This window comes from Anopheles cruzii, chromosome 3 (genome assembly GCF_943734635.1).
Source record: "Anopheles cruzii chromosome 3, idAnoCruzAS_RS32_06, whole genome shotgun sequence".
Taxonomy (NCBI): Eukaryota; Metazoa; Arthropoda; class Insecta; order Diptera; family Culicidae; genus Anopheles; species Anopheles cruzii.
This window is the reverse complement of record NC_069145.1, coordinates 6,616,442-6,632,711: the sequence shown is the minus strand read 5'-3', so window position 1 is coordinate 6,632,711 and position 16,270 is coordinate 6,616,442. Positions and strand designations below refer to the sequence as shown.

At 49.4% G+C, this 16,270-nt stretch overlaps 1 protein-coding gene across 1 annotated transcript in view; it reads left to right on the top strand.

Annotated features, from left to right (window-relative positions):
- Positions 1–16,270, top strand: part of LOC128275421 (protein similar-like) — a 107,064-nt gene that overhangs the window by 6,384 nt on the left and 84,410 nt on the right. The window contains exon 5 of the mRNA XM_053013913.1: positions 28–134. Coding sequence (XP_052869873.1) covers positions 28–134 — 107 coding nt within the window. The remainder of the gene's footprint in view (positions 1–27; positions 135–16,270) is intronic.

The window sequence follows — 16,270 nt, the reverse complement described above, 5'->3', positions numbered from 1 at the left end:
AGCCGGCCTCTCCATTTCCACCGCCAGAATGCTTTCGCTGCTGGGCTACGAGCCGAACGATTTGCTTGGAAAGTCGCTGTACGAGTGCCATCACGCCAGTGACGCGGAGCACCTGATGGGCACCTTCAAGCACGGTAAGTGCTGTCGTGGCCGTTTCTTTTTATTTGCATGCCTTAAGAATGAGAAATTTATTAAACCTCGCAACATGTATAATCCTGGTAACGTCGACATCAACTTCCCTACTTTAGCATGCTGAGGACAGCCGAAAGCCAATATTGCCCCCAGAAATGTGATTTTACCTTCTGAACAACCCACAAACAGTGGTCCATAAGTTAGCGGGCTTTACTGCCACGCGTGAACCGTTTCCTGACGCTGTAAAGATTATCTTACCTCCGCCGCCCTCTTTGTAGGTCAATTACGTCACAAATGTCACGCAGCCAGCAGCCTTCAATCTCTTTTCGTCCGAGCGAAACGGAAACTCTGGTTAGGGCATGTGGCTCTGGTTGGCAAGCAAGTTTTCCCGTACATTCTGCCGAAAGCCGGTCACGGACGCGCATGGTGGTTCGGCTGAAAAGTTGGCCGTCGTGGCGGTCATCAATTGCCGTAATTATGTCGTTCGGCCCGCCGAGAACCGGGACGCGCTGCTGGGTGGTAGAAATGTGCGTTGCGTTTTTGGACAAACCGGGAGCAAACTGTAATTGAATACCGCTGCCACCGTGGTTGTTGCGTGTGGTCGTTTCGGATACTTCCGGCTAATGTTGCGCACCGAATGTAGGCAGTTTGCTTCGCTTTTTAGTCTGCTTCTTCTCCGGACTCCGGGATCCATCTCTGGTTTTCTCCAGAGCGCTACGGAGAGTCCTTCCACGGCACGCTCTATAGATTGGCAACACAGAAAGCGGCATTAAAAACTGGCCATTCCATTGCTGCCCACTTGCGCACACACACACACAGACAGAGAGTTACCACAAGCGTCCTTAATGACTTAATAGATTTCGTGGGTTATTAGCCAGCCCATCGCTCGCGTGGAAGAAGCAGGAAGTAGCTCGTAAAATTTTGCGACCACCAGTCAACTTTTTACTACCGAGTACCGTTCCGTCGTCCCCATCGGGAACTCTGGGACACTGTTTTCTCCGTGTACGGTGAACCGGACAAGAAGCGCTCGATGGGAAGAGGAACCACAGCAAACGGTGCCAATATTGGGGGACTACAAAGTGCAAACAAATATTGCTCAAAAGTTTGAGGCCCGAATCGTTACTGTGTCGAAAAATCGGTGGCGGTGGTCCTTGGTGGGCAGCGGAACACCCCGGAACCGTAAAGATTCCTCCCGAATGGGGCCGAAGCTGCCCTTTAACGCTCACTACCCGGTGGGCAGCATTATTTTGCACCATCTCCGTCCTGGGTACCTCCCCAGGGGCACTAGCAGCCACAGCGGCAACTCCGACACTTCCGGCTTCCGGGCGGGCGGGTGTATAATTTTGTCGTTACGCTCACTGACTGCCAAAAAAGCGTCGCCGTCGTCATCATTTTGGCTTTCTTTCGCCGGAGAACTTTTACCCGCCGTACGCCATCGATGGTTTTTTGGGTTATGGCTGTGTGGCGCAAATAGCTCACGGCTCAAACGATTCGCAACCAAACCGAACAGAATGGCCGGAGGCGGATGCGAAATGAAAAGTTTTACCGTCTGATATCACAAATCGCGTATAATTTTTATGAAATTAATTCACGTCCATAAAGCGGCGTGCGTGCCCACGTGCGTATGCAGTTGTGCCGCCAAGTGTTGAGGGGCCACCGGGAACAACCCGCAGAAAACCTGGCTGCTTGGCTGGGTTTTTGTTTCACTTTTTGATGTCCTAGTCGTAATGTCGCGACGTTGGAGGCGGCACAAAAGTGCGTATGCTGGCGGAATATCTTACGGAGCTTTAGGCATCTCTCGCTTCTTGGGTCATAATGCCCATGGTGGTGGCGCGGTGTACGCATTATTTCGCCCAGGCCGCGAAGGGTGAAGTTTATTATGAAATTCTCGGCTAATAAAGTCAACACACCAGGACGAGCGCTAAGGCAGCGGTGGGTAATTTAATGTTGGCCACCCGCGCCATCAGGATTAGGCCAAACTAAATTTGGATTAACTTTCCTTGGCAGCAGTCCACGAAGCATAACGTTACGGCCTAGAAAATGGGTTTGAGTAAATTTGGAAAGAACGTTTGGAGTTGCTTTACGTTGGATTTCTTTTCAGTGCAAGGCCACGCCGTGTTGCGTATTGTTGCGTGAACGAACGCACGAACGGAAGCAGACTGTTTTTGTTATGCTGTAGGTCGGGTGGCAGGTCTCCTGACCACTATTTCCACGAGAGCAAAACATAGAACGTTCGTGCGAGTCTCGAGGTCCTCGTTAACTACATTATAATCCGTCAATCGCTCAAACCGAGCCGTTGCATGGTTAAATGGATCGTCTGCTCGTGACCTGCTGCTGCTGCTCTAATTTGATGCTCGACCGGATTGACGCTGTCTTCTCGGGGACGTTTTTTTCTCTCTCGCCCGCCGTCGTTCGACCAACGACTCCCCGATGCGGCTCCTCTGTATGCTAATGGTGTGTGTGGGTCCCTATGCTAGATCCCATCTTCCGCACGTTCCGATGCATTAGGTGATTGTTTTGCTTGATCCCAAACTGCCTTTCACCCGACTCTAGTTGCGCGTTCTGTGGAACGGCAAATGTTCGATTTCAAAAAATGGCTTTCAAATATTGACGGGTGGGCAGAGCATATACAGCCACCCACCGCAGCTCGACCCGGTGCAGTGATCGTGTTTTGAAGGCAGAGTTTTTTTTCTTTTTGTAGTTGCGCTCCGAGTGGAATGTGTTAACCTAGTTTTACGAAACGTGTGCCGCTGCGATCTGAGCGGCGGCGTTTTGATTTCTCGTGCCGTGCGCCACTCGGGTGATGACAGTGGACGTTCGGTTGATGGGGTTTGTTCGCGTGGCACCGTCACCGTCGATGCGTGACAGACGCGAATTGTTGGTGTGTCCGGGCCACGGGCAGGGATATACCAATGGCTGTGGATTCCCTCGGGCCGCCTGGTGTCGATCGATGTTGATGGTGCGGTTTGCTGCCGAAAGTACCGCAGCGCAGCGCACAGGTGAATTGCTTCGTGCCTGGCGCGCCAGGAGATGAGAAACCTGTTCCCCACGGTCATCTGTCCGGTCCGACCCACCGGGCGCGACGTGTGTCTCGCGCATTAGACGCTACGGAGCCGGGAACCGCTAGGTACCGGGGGTGGCGTAAAAATCGGATCTTCCGACGAGTACCTGATGATTGCCGCCAGGTGGCCGTACTGCCATTGCGCGGCACATCGTTTCGGGTTGTGATGATGTACCGTGCCGTTCGTGCTGCCACAGCATAATGGACACCGAGGGACATTTTGTAGCAGCGGCAAAGGTTGTCTACTATCGAGCTGCTGTCATATTCGGTACACCGAGCGGACACACGTGTAAAGTCGACGTGAATGGCCGATGCTAGGAGTTTTGCAGTCACGCCAAAGTAAGGGACTTGAACGTGCAAGAAAGAAGTGTCTAGCAGCAAGGACAAACGACATAACCGAAAAACAATAACCATAGATTGGGCGATAGGTAAGCACATCTGGAAGAGACGACGTGTGATTAAGAAATCCCATCTAAAGGACTCTCGATAATGGGAGTACAGTGAGGTGACCAAATCCCTATACTGAATCGTCCTTTTAAGATCCGCGTCTCGACCATTGATGTCAATTTCATCACAAATGTATCCTTTCATCTGGATTTTGGGGTTAGTCAAGTTATTCAGCACACAGGCTTTTGATATCGGGCCAACAATTAATTCGTTACTTTTGCTTTTTCGTTTGAAGAAAAGGCGGTCGAAGAATCATCCACTGCAAAATCGAATCGGTTCGATAGAAAGCCGATGCTCTTGGTTTGGTGAGACCAGAAGGGTATTGTGTACCATGAGCTACTAAAACCAGGCTACCGACAACAAATGATTGATCTAAGCTTTTCATCGATGGAAAATAAACCAGAATGGTTCGCTAATGGCGTGAAAGAAGCAATAAAACGACGATCGGTTTTCGACGACGCAGAAAAAAAGTTTCCTGGAAAAGGAATCCATTGCTGGAATATTCACTTTGGCCGCTCGGGTTGATCTTTGGTCTCCGTTGACAATCGTCTTAAAACTTTATCGGCTTTATAATGATGCCCCGCTGTATGCCACAAAAATACGGATCCCTCTTAGCAACGTTATCTTCAGTTTGCTCCGGCACTGTCTCGGAATTTAATTGCGCCACTGTGCTCTCGATAGTTAATATAAAGTTATTGTTTTCCACAAATTAATTCAAAAATTGTGAAAATGAAAAAAAAAATGCCGATTCCTTCGGTTTGTTTCACAATTTTCTTCCCTTCGCTTCATGCTGTAAGCCCAGCGGGCACCCTGACATCGTCTCGAAATCAGATAATTGCAAATTAAACAACATTTAATTAATGAGCACCACTCACTGGCCCCTGCGTGGTGTTTGAAGCGATTTTTTCTCTCATTAAACTGCGGCCGAACCGAAGCGGATAATGTCCACCGCGCGTAATGACGACGACGACCGGCGGACGTTGGCGGTGTTCCGACCGGTCGCCGAACCGTCCGTTGTATCGTAATCGACGTTGTTGTCTAAATTTATTAAACATACCGAACGAAAATCAGATTAACCGCTCTATCTCGTGCGTATGCTCCATTAACGCCTGGGCCCCGCCGTGACCAAAACGGGCATGGCGGCGGCCGGGCACTCGCCGAGAGAGAGAGAGAGGAAGGGAGGGATGGTGATCGATATTTTTACGATCGATTGTCGTCCGCGCTGATCGATCGATTGGATCGCGCCGCGGGGCCAACCATTGCGTCAGGGTCGCGCGCTCCTCTCGCGACATTCGACCCGCGCACTGGCGTGCACTTTGAGGCCCTGTGATCAGGTGGCTGTGTGTGTGTGTGGCACGAAGTGATGGTGGTGACGTTGCCCTGCAAATGGTCGGGCGTAATGGGTGCATTCGCTTAACCTCACTTAGTGGCCGCGGCCGTTGCGCGTGTTGTGGAGCTGACGAGCTCGTTTTAATTACTCCCGAGACCAGCTCGGCCGCCTGTTGTAACCGACCTCGGGACTGCTCGGGCGTGCATCTAGTGTTTCATCTATCGCGTAAATTGTCATCGGCCTGGTGTGCGCGTCGAGCGTGGTCCGCTTAATTTATTCACCATTTACTTTGATTTACAAATTAAAAACATTTACTCCAACAGCATGTATTCTGTTCGGCAATGCGCCGCGAGAACTGGGTCACCGGCTACACCGGCCCTAACTGCGTGTTTTGCGGTTTCGATTATCGGCGAATTTATCACGAAAATCTAAGGGCACCCAGGCAGGGCCAAGAGCCCGACGACGCCACGGGGGCTGCCCATATTATTGGCCATAAATCATCGAACGAAATGAATTAATTCACCGCGCCGCGTCGGGTTTTGTCTCATGTTGAGCCATTTTTCTTCCCCTTCGCCTCTTTGCTGTTGCGTTTGCCATTTGCGTAGTTACGCACCGATCAAGGGCTCCGCGGTGGTGCCGACGCTGGAACTGGTTTCCCGTGTCGTGTGTGTGTATGTGGTGTTCCGGCGTTCACGTATCCTGCGGCGCAATCCGTCGAGCGGTGGTGGGCCGTTTTTCAATAAACAATTTTAGATAAAAATCTGCCCCGGATCGTTGCTCACTCACGTGCTGCGAGTGCGTTCGCAGTGCGAGATTCGTTCCACCGATCGGCCGGGGGCCACCTTTTCAGGTGGGACTCGATGTTACGGCAGCCCGCGAGAGGATTGTTAATGCTGGGCATGGGAAAAGTAGATCGCCGCCACACATCCACGATCCCCGACTCTGCTCGGGGACACGCAACGCGGTGATCTCTGGGCCCGCGACCACAAAACGGTGTCACTCCAGCCTGGCGCTGGTTAAACCACGCCACCAAAGTACCGCGATCGATCTGCTGCGGCTGCGGCGCCCGTTCCACGTTCGATAAATGAAAGCCTTTTTTTGTTTTGGGGTTAAATTCCAGTTGCGTGTAGTGCACTTGTGCGCGGGTTTTTGTTGTTGCTATTTTGCAACGGGGGTGGCCCTATCCTATTTTTAACACACACACACGTGGTTTGATGATAATTGACCGGCGCAGGTTCATTCGATTGGCCGTTCATAAATTAGTCCAGTTCAGAGGAGAGTCGGTCTTGTCGCCGTTTTCGTTTGCAAACGGGGAGATAAATGGAATACACACCACAAGCGTGGCGGGTGCCGTTGGTGGCCACTTGTGGCCCATGACGCTGACCTCCATTTGGTAAAAGAGATGTATGTTTGCCGAAACCGATCATGTCTGCTCTGCGTCTTAAAGTGTTTTTTTTATTTCGCTTGGTTTGGGGTTCTAGAAGAAGTCTTTAGTTTTCATTACGTTTAGTCATGAGAGCTCCCGATCGTTCCGATTTACCACAGTATCGATTTATATGAAAATGACACCTTTTCCAGATATTCCATCTACCTGCAATGCTACAGTGTTATGCTTAAGAATTGAAGCAAGTATAAGGCACGGATAAAAGGGTTCAAACGAAGCGTATAAAGATCATACATAAATTCACATTTTAAAGCAGACCTATTAACAGCCGAACATCGCATTTCATAACATGGTGCGTAAAATGAACAATTCGCACCGAAGGTCGACGCAAAGTAATAAGAAAGGGCGCCCAGTCTCTTCCATTTATTTTTATTTCTGCAATCCCATGGAGGCGCTGATCGCGGGGCTTGATGAATGAATGAAACGCACACGCCGCAGTGGCGCACTGCTGGTGGTTGGGACCACCGGTTGATTGCTGATTTGTATAAAAATATCACATTTGTCGGCATCAAGCAGAGCAAACACGCGGTGATCTGCGGTGATACCAAAAACACGAAAATAAACACAAAAATGAGAGCCAGCCATAAACAGCCGCCATACATCCTGTGTGTGTCCCGCGGCCACCACCACGACCGGGCTGTCACTTTCGACGAGCTCAACATAAACCGTCCACAATATGGCGCCCTCGGCGTACGGCTCGGCGTAATCGACGGTGTCAGAAATATGCGTCCACAGCGTTTTTATGATGCAGTTTTTGCAACCGTTTTATTTTGTGGCCCACCACCAACCACGTCCAGTGTCTTGGTGTGCGAGAGAAGATCTTTTCCGAACAATTATAACCCGAGTCGGGGGGCACCCTACTGGCGTTGTTTTCTTGGCCAGTAGCGTTCGGGGGCGAAATTAAATTATAACTTCCAAAAATTGTGTCAGAGAAAAGGAAAACTCGTCCACAAACGTTTGTCTCGAGCACACACACACAGCGTATGCTTTCTTCTCAGGCGGTCATTGAACTCGTGAAAAGTGTTTGTTTTTTGTTTTGCTTCCATTTGCTTTAAGGATGGTGGACCATCGTATATTTAGCTCAAATTATGAGTGCTTTCTTGTAAAGCGTGTGGATGGATCATTAGAAAGTGGCTACCACATTCGGTTCGTGGCAAGGGGTCAGTCAGCGCAGAGTATGTGCCCCAGTAATGATCGGAAAATAAGAAACGGAAAATCAAACATGATTTTCCGCTCAATTTAAATGTTTCTGACGAGCGACCGATGAGTTTCGTGGAATTCCGGTACCGTGAGCACCATGTTTGATTCATTTGCATGTTTCCGATTCATTGACAAAAAGGTTCCCATTTTGTTTTATGTTTTGTGCGCGCTCCCCGCGTAATGATGCCCTAACGCTCCGGAGTCCGGCTCTTCAAGAAATGCACAACGGCGACCAAGCAAAAAAAGGATAAATAAAATCATGGCCAAAGGATGAAAGGGCTGCCGACGATAAGGAGGTAATACAGCTCTCCAGGTTTCAGGTCGAGTGGTTCGTTTGGTTCTATTTGAATTTATTGAATCGACTAAATTACGTTCCCAACCGGATGCAGCTTTTTCGGCTGGGGCCGGGAAACTCGTTGGGAAACAAAGGAAACCAAACGGGTCCAACGTTTTTCCGAGAGAGTGGCCGAGCCGACGAGGAGCACATCCTGTGTGTAGTGGCAACTTCCCGAAGGTGCCACTTTTGTCGTTTGTTTCATGCCGGGGGTTCGCATTTCATTCGTCCGCTCGCCCGCGCGGTGGTTGACGCCATTTCAGACTTCAATTTGACGGGCGGGTGCGGGTTTTTTTTTGCTGCTCCGAGTCCGAGTTTTTATCGTTCTGTTTTGTTGTTAATGTTGTTGGTCGGCATCTCTTGGGCGGACTCCGTAAGCTATTTTGGGGTTCTATTTTCGAGCGCCGCCCGTCTCAAGATGCTCGTGCGGCTGTCACGGTGTGCAGTTGATGCAGTTTTGGGCCTGTTTTTTGTTTTTCTTGTAGGCCATTTCTTCGTTTTGGGCCCCTGAGAAAATGAGGCCACCGTCTGTTAAGAGTGGTTTATGGTGCGCGTGTACGGTTAATAAGGATAAAATGATGGGATTTTTCCATGCGTTCATTTATTTATTTATTTATTACATAAACAGAGTCAACGGGCAACGTAGCCCTGATTGTTGATAACTTACAGGACTAACGTCACCGCATTGAACAAGTTCTAAAAAGTCTTAGTAAACATCAGCCAGTGCCAAGTGACGAAAATTTTCAAAGAGTCAACAAACTTTCCGAGCCGAAGACGGTCCTGGAACTTAGAGCTCATGCGGGTAACAAAACCTAGCATTCCATACGCTTAATCATGTCCTTAAGTTTCAGCTTCACATCCGAAAGTCACCTCGCGGAACAACACACGATGCAATGCGGTATGAGAACCGCAGGACCGCTTAAAATGCTTCTGAGTCTTTATTTACGTTTTATTTTAAAAGACCGGAGTTTGATATGCTTATTATGTGACCTTTGAAGCGCTCAACTATCTGCACCATTTCGAGTAACGTTCACTTTACTTGGTGCGACCATCGAGTGAGTGAACTTAATAGTGCACTTTCTTCCGAACGATCGCCGTATGGGGCTGCTGCACCGTACGTTGGATTAATTTCATAAATTATCCTTAATAACGCCATAATGGCAGAGTAACGGGCCCTCCGGTGTCGCCAATTCGCCGGCGCAAACGTAACGTGCTTTTCGACTCCGGTGTCGGCCCATTGGCACGCACTTGCAATTGCAGTCCGGGGCCCGGTGCGCTGCAATTTGGACGTGCCAAAATGTCCATCTCCGGTCGAATTGAAGAAATGAACCAGACACCACAAACAACCGCCCCCGACGCAGCGTACCACAACTCGGCTCGGCTCGGCCGCATGCAAGTGAAGCAGTAAATTCCGATACGGGTCCCCCACCCGGAGGGGTGTCCGTTGCAGTTGCAATTGCACTTCGAATCGATCCAAAACGCCGAGCGAGAGAGCGAGAAAACGAATCGCGTGACTCGCCGTTGAAAGTGACAGTCTCTGACGGTGGGGGTCCTCGTGCCGTGCCTCCCGCTCGCTCAGCATGTGATTGTCGGTCAATGACCTTTCGAGTGCGTGGCCACTGCATGCACACGCTCGCTGGCTGCCCGGCCAATTCGCCAATGCATAACTTGTCCGCGCTCCGCGCTGTTCCCTGAAGGCTCTCGCCACGTTTTTGCATTTGCCATCGCGCGCCACTCGGCCGCCATTACGTAACCTCAATTCTCGGCGTCTTGCTTGCCGGCTGGAAAGTGCCACTCCTGCTTCGCCTTGCCTCACGTGCGGGACCTTCACCGGCATGAGCGTGAGTTTTTCGTGTCCCATCGCTGAACTGGACTGGAAAGTGTGACCGACCCGGGCCGGGGCCGCCGGGCGAAAGGTTTCAGTTTCGTTTTTTTCACCATTGCATCCATTCTGTGTTCTGGGTGATCTGATTTGCGCGGAATCCCCTTTATTTTGCGGAGCAGCAAAACCCCCAAAAACCGGACCATCTTTTTATGCGCCGTTCGAGGTTTATGATTGTCGAGGTCAGTTTTTGTCGACAGCAACCCGGTCCGGGGGGCATCCGTTTTGCTGGACAAGAAAAACACTTTTCTACGCTTTCCCAGGCGCGGAACGTGGTGGCGCACGCGGTGGTTGTAAACTAAACTCCGAGGGTGACTTGAACGATTTCCAACCGACGACGACCTAACGATTTTTTCCTAATCAAAATAATTGTTCACGAAGATGTTTGCTACTTCATTTGACGAAAATCTCTGTCCTCCGAGTGTAATTTTCTGATGTCGTATTTTCAAATGAGAGAACAAAAAGAAGTCACTTAGGACCTCTGCTGTATCCCCCACTACTGATTCGAACTGGTTAAACTTCCAGAAGATAGACAACCAACTAGCTTTCATTTACTCCAATGCAACAACATCTTCATGTCGGGGTCGGAAACATATCAACCCACCCGTTCGTTGGACGGCTTTTATACGCTCCTCGCCTGACCCCGAGCGCGACGTGCCTGGCGGAGTCGTCGCCGCCGCCCGCTCGACGACGGGTTTTACTGGGGTCACCCGCCAATCTATATTATGTTGCTTTATGCGGCCAAAAACTCCCGCATCGGCGTCGTCACTGGCGTGGCGTGGCGTGGCACAGGTCCAAAAAGTTGTGCTCCTTCGACGCGTCTCCAGTATTAGCAGCCCATTCGCGTGACTAAACTGTTGGCGACTGTTTTATGAGTGTGTAAAGTTGGAACTCTCCCAACTCCGACTCGGTTTTTCGTCCAAGATGTTCGAAACTTTTTTAACTGTTTTGATTTTAACGTGGATCCGGGCGGTGATTAGCTTGTTGACTGACGGACGTGTGTGCCAGCGACAGCGCCGCAAGTCCTTCGTCTTAACCACGCTAAGGCGGCTAAGGAAAGTGCAACGTTTTATGCTGTCGGTTGGAGTCTGTACTTTCGAATTGCCTTCTCTGTTTAAGCGCCCGGGAGTGGCCCATAATGTCTCTTTTCATGTGCTGCAAAGTACTGGGACACACTGGACTGGACACTGGACTGACCGGCAACAAAGTGTAACGTTTTACGGTGGCCAGTTGAGGTCGCCGCCAGACCGACGAGCATAAATATGCTTCGCCGTGTCGTTTTGTTTCACGCTGTCGAATATGTTTTATGGGCAATTAAACGATATATTTTATGGCAACTCTTCCTGCGCACTTGCGTTGATGGCCGTCGTCGCCGTGTAGGTGGGTGCATTAACTCGTGATTTTTACAGACTGTCTCAGAATTATGAGAGAGGATGCATAAAAAGCCAGCAGCGCCCGTCGCTAGCTGGGCGATGATGAACTTTGATTTAATGATACGCTTTATTTTTATTTATCTTATCAGTGGCAGCGTAGACGGCAGCGCATAATGTTGACTGATGTAACTGATATGCTGTTTGCGCTCAGGACGATGACAGGACTGTGGCCCGCGGTGCATGAAGAAGCAGCCAAACGCCAATCAGTGGCCCCAGCGCAGTCTCTAATGTGTTGTGGTGGGACATGCGATTTTTTTGAGCGCCGGTTGTGGTTCCTTATGCCGCGTTAAATTACCGGGCTGCGGTCGATGCCTTGATGCTTTCGTTTGTCCCCGTCTACCCTGGGCGCGTTGCATGCAAAATAAATATTATTCAAGACCACCCGAGTGTGCACGCGAAGAAAAATAGTCCGTAAAAGGAAAACTTGAGGTGGCAAAGGACTTCGATTCGATTCCATTACGACGGGGTTGTGCTACACCGCCGGAAGGGCCACACCACGTCACGACCGACGACCAATCGTCTCCGTGTGTCCTCACCGTCAAGGACGACCGAAAGCCAACGGTTTCCGTGGCCGTTGCCCTAATCAGAGGCCACGTGTACGTGTGTACAACGGATTTTGGGGTGATTTTTTTTAACGTTGGGATAGGTTTGCATTTCGTGTTAGGGTGGCCACTAGGACGACAACGCGGCCACAGCATATCGGCGGCGTCCATCTTTGCGGGGTTTCGGACGCTTGAGAGTTGTGTTTACCAGTTTCGTGTGGCTTTTGACTTGTGGGGTGTTCGATTGGACGCTGCTTTCGTTGTGCGCCCTTCGTTTACACAGCCGCGATGGACGTTGACTTTGGCTTTGCTGGAGTGCTCATCGCCATGTCAAAGAATCGAGTCGGACGAGCAGCGAGAGAGCGAGCGAGAAAGTGTGACCCTCTTTGTTGCGCTATATGGAAATGTATTTTTCTTTCGGCTATTTTCCTAGTACATTTTCATTTCCATTTTAGTTTTGCAGCCCTTTGCAGCTTGCTGCGCCACACGCTATATGCATAGGAATCGCGGGGCGGGCTCTCGGCAGATATTGTACTCGGGTTAGATACGTCGGGTTTTGTGCTAGTTTTGTGCCGAACGATGTTGTCGCGTTGCCTTTTCACATCCCGGCCCACCGCAGTCTTGTCTGCGGTGCGGGCTGATGGTAAATAGTGTGAAAGTGACAGAAGAAGCTCTGGCCCCCGCCAAAATCGGGTGCCCGTTGCGCACTGTGCGGAATTTCGGAAGAATCTATGGACTTTTTAACTTTTTTTTTGCTGCTTTGCATGTGTTTTGATTAAATTCAATTCATTTAGCCATTTTTCGATATTTTAGGGTATGTTTGCGCCCGAAGTTATGCAATCTGCATGAAACCTGCTCTGATTAAAAAAGGGTAATCTGTAAACTCTTTTCTTGCCAATTCTATCAATCAATTTACAATCAATAGTTAACTTACCTATTTTAAGGAAATCAACCTGAAATTCTCAAACTTTTTACTCGATTTATGGCCACCCTTTCCCCATAGTGCGTTGTTCCGCACACGCCAAAGTAACCAGTTCCATTATTCATTTGTTATTTTCTGATGGTTCCCGAAACTCCACTTTCCGTTGTGGATGGTCCAATAAGCGGTGGACTACCTTGCCTTGGCGTGCCGGTCGATTTGAATTTTGCTTCGTCGCCGCCAACAACTATGATGCCAAAGATTGATTAAAGTTAAACTTTGCCCCGTCATAATCCCAGCTCATTAATCCAAATCTCGTTCCGAATCTGTTTGTCTTCTATAGTTCTTTTTTGCTCAACTTAATCTATAGTTTATTAGCGAGAAGCCTAGCAGCGTTTCGATTCCCTGCCTTAATGCGAATGCCAATTGAAGTCTGCTTTGAACTTGGGCGTGCGCCGGAGAAGCAAATTATGTAAAGTAATTGCTCGTTATGCTTGCTTTACTTGAACCTCGATCGCTAACCTTCTTATCAGAAGTGAAGTGAGTCTATTTATGTTTCAGATTGTCTATCAACAAATGATGAGCCACAGCAACTGATGCTATGAAAAATTAAGCTTTTTTTATTCGGAGCTTGTTTTGAGTCAAACGTATTTACTAATTTCTTATAGTAAATTTACTTGCTTCACTTAAAAATGAGAGGTCCCAATTGCCTTTCTGATTGGCCAACTGCTCGACCGTTCCAGTCAGCCTCCGGCTAGCGCCTCGGTGACGGGTATGAATGGCGCTCAGATCTGTTGCGAACGGTCGCGGTCTCGGCGGCGTAACTGACCTACAAAGCGAGAAGTCATGTTCTCTGTGGTCATGATTCGAACCCCAACCCCTTCCAGCCCAGCCCCGGACAGCTTCCCCAAGAGTCGCCTGTGTCGATCCGAGCGGTCGGTCGGTCGGTTGTGACGGGTTCTCTTCAAAAACCGCATCCGCTGGCGAGCGTTTGGCGTCCGTTCGAACGCGGTCGAACAGAACATATTTTAATTATTGAGAAGGTCACCGCGTGACGTTATCTCAAGGATCGGCGGCGAGTGTGTGCCGAACGTGCTCCCCAGGGGTACCGTTTGGGCGAGTGAGCCAAAGGATGTGCGCCGTTCAATTTTTATTTCCCAAAAAGAAAGTCGAACGAAGAACCATATGGTGGTGTGGTGCTGCGATGGTGACAGGTTATGCAAACGGCCTTCGCAGGACACCCGGGGCGCACACACCGGCACGTAACCGTGTCTGGTGTGACCTAACGGGGCGGCCAAAGGATCCGCAGGCCCCGCACTGCTGTTCGGTAATCTGTTTTTCGTGTATATTGTCGCCCAGGTGGTGTCGTCGTCGTCGCCGTCAACGGCAGCCGTGCCACTATCGAGGGCAGTTATAGTGGCACTCACCTGCCTCCACCAACTGTCGAATCGGGGTGCGGGTGAAGAGAATCATCAAATGTTGCCCGAAAACGCGTCAAACGCTACCACGAACCACGAGGGTGGTCTTTTTGGCTCTAGAGCTCTTTACATTTTGTTGTTGATGGGTCCCCCGTTGTGGGGTTTCTTATGCGCCACCACCACCCAGTTCAGTCATGGGGGCCGACTTGCCGAAAGCGTATCATTTCGTGCATCCCGTCCCGCTGTGTGTGTGTGTGTGCTCTCGGTCGTGCTAAATCGTTTGTTTATAAAGCAATCGACCCATCGCCGCCGTCGCCGCCGCCACCAGTCCTTTGTCTAACCGAGTCCTGCTGATGATTTTTTGGGGGGAGCAGCTCTGTATTTTGGTCTATTTTCTTCTGATGGCGTCCCTGGAAGGACTACCCTAACACCGGTGGCACTGAACTGGAGTTTTGAACCCACTCCTGGCATCGTTCTTGTGATGAGGTAATTTTTCGAGCATCTGCCCTCCCCGAAATGGCCGCGCTCGTCGAACGTGCAATCCGAGAGAGGACGACGGTGCGGTGGAGCTCAGTAATGATGGGTCCCCCGGGGGGGGAAAGTGGTTCCGCGGTGGTGGCACGTGTGTTGACGGAACACCTCCGCCGCAGGAGCGTGGCTTTTGGGGTAATGTTTTTTTGGGGGCGACTGATCTGACCTTGCGCCTTTGCTCGGGTTTCGGCTGCGTGTCTGCTGCGGCCTCCTGGTGTATTCTTGCCACGATGGCTACGATGATCGGGATAATTGATGTTCCCTTGCGGGGACAAGCGAAATGAATGTCGGCAACGACGATGCCGTTGCCGATGCCGTTTCAAGCAGATTTTTGCTTCTAAAGAGAGACGAAGCGACAAAGAGGTAGAGAGAGTCAGCTGTCTCATCAGCTGACACAACATGCCGAGGTACTGGGATCCATTTTCTTTATTTTTACGAAAATTTCTCATGGCTGTGTTTGTGTTTGTTGAAACTTTTATTGCGCTCCGAACAATGATGTTTACCCTACGGCTTCAGCGCTTTGTTTTGAAAGTTACATTACGCAAGTCAAGCGGTAAGTGGGTCCCTGCAGCAGGAGTGTGTTTGGGTTAGCGACAGCACGTGCGCCATTGGTGAATTTAATTAATGAACTCATAAGCATAATAATTATTATTTTAAAGAGTTTAATTTCAATATTTTGCAGTGGTAAAGGTAAAGGTAAAGATTTTATGAAACACGAAAGGGAAAACTGTGTTTTAGTCAATCATCATTCAGATTTGCAGTTGAGATGGTCACTCTACATTTATCAACTTCAACTTATGTCATTTAATCATAATAATATAATTCTTACAACATTCAACTTAAGTGTAACTCTGACATGCAATTTAAGTTTGAAATCGTTTCCGACCGTCGTTTCAAACTAGTTGAACTCCAGTTTGACCATCAAGATGTTTTTCGAAAAGTAGTGAAGCCTCTTCTTTGTCTTCCATTTTGACTCATCCCAAACTACCCGTTAGTTGATTGTTTATTGATAAAGATATGTTAGAGCGTTATCAACACCCGTTCGGACCAATCAACTCCAATTGACATCGCGCGGAATCGTAATGTAAAATCCTAACGGCAAAAACAGAAAAAAGATTGCTATTTTTAGCCACCAAACCGTTTCTTGACAACAACAAAGTGGACCGCATCAGTTGACGCCATTTGCCGGCCGGCATAAAACTGTCTCGTAAAGCAACCCATTTAACACACCGCCCCACGTGTCGTTCGATGATCTTCCTGAGCGTGCCAGGAGCATCGCATCGCTTCTCGGGGACATCTTAAAAAATTAAACGATCATGTGATGTTGATCATCTGCCCGTCAACGAGGTAACGGAACCTTGCTGATGACGTTTCTTGGGTTCTTATTTTGCAACCAGCAACCGATGACGTGGCCCTCTTTTCGACAAACCAGAAAGAATGCATTTGACCCTCTAATCGAATCAACCCGCGCGTCGAAGGGCACGTGTTATGAACATGCAATTATTTGCGAAAAGACTGACGAAAGTGGTTAGTGGAAATTCAATTTGCTAAATTCTTGCAAACTTTCGTTAAACGTCATGAAGAGGTAAAAGAAATC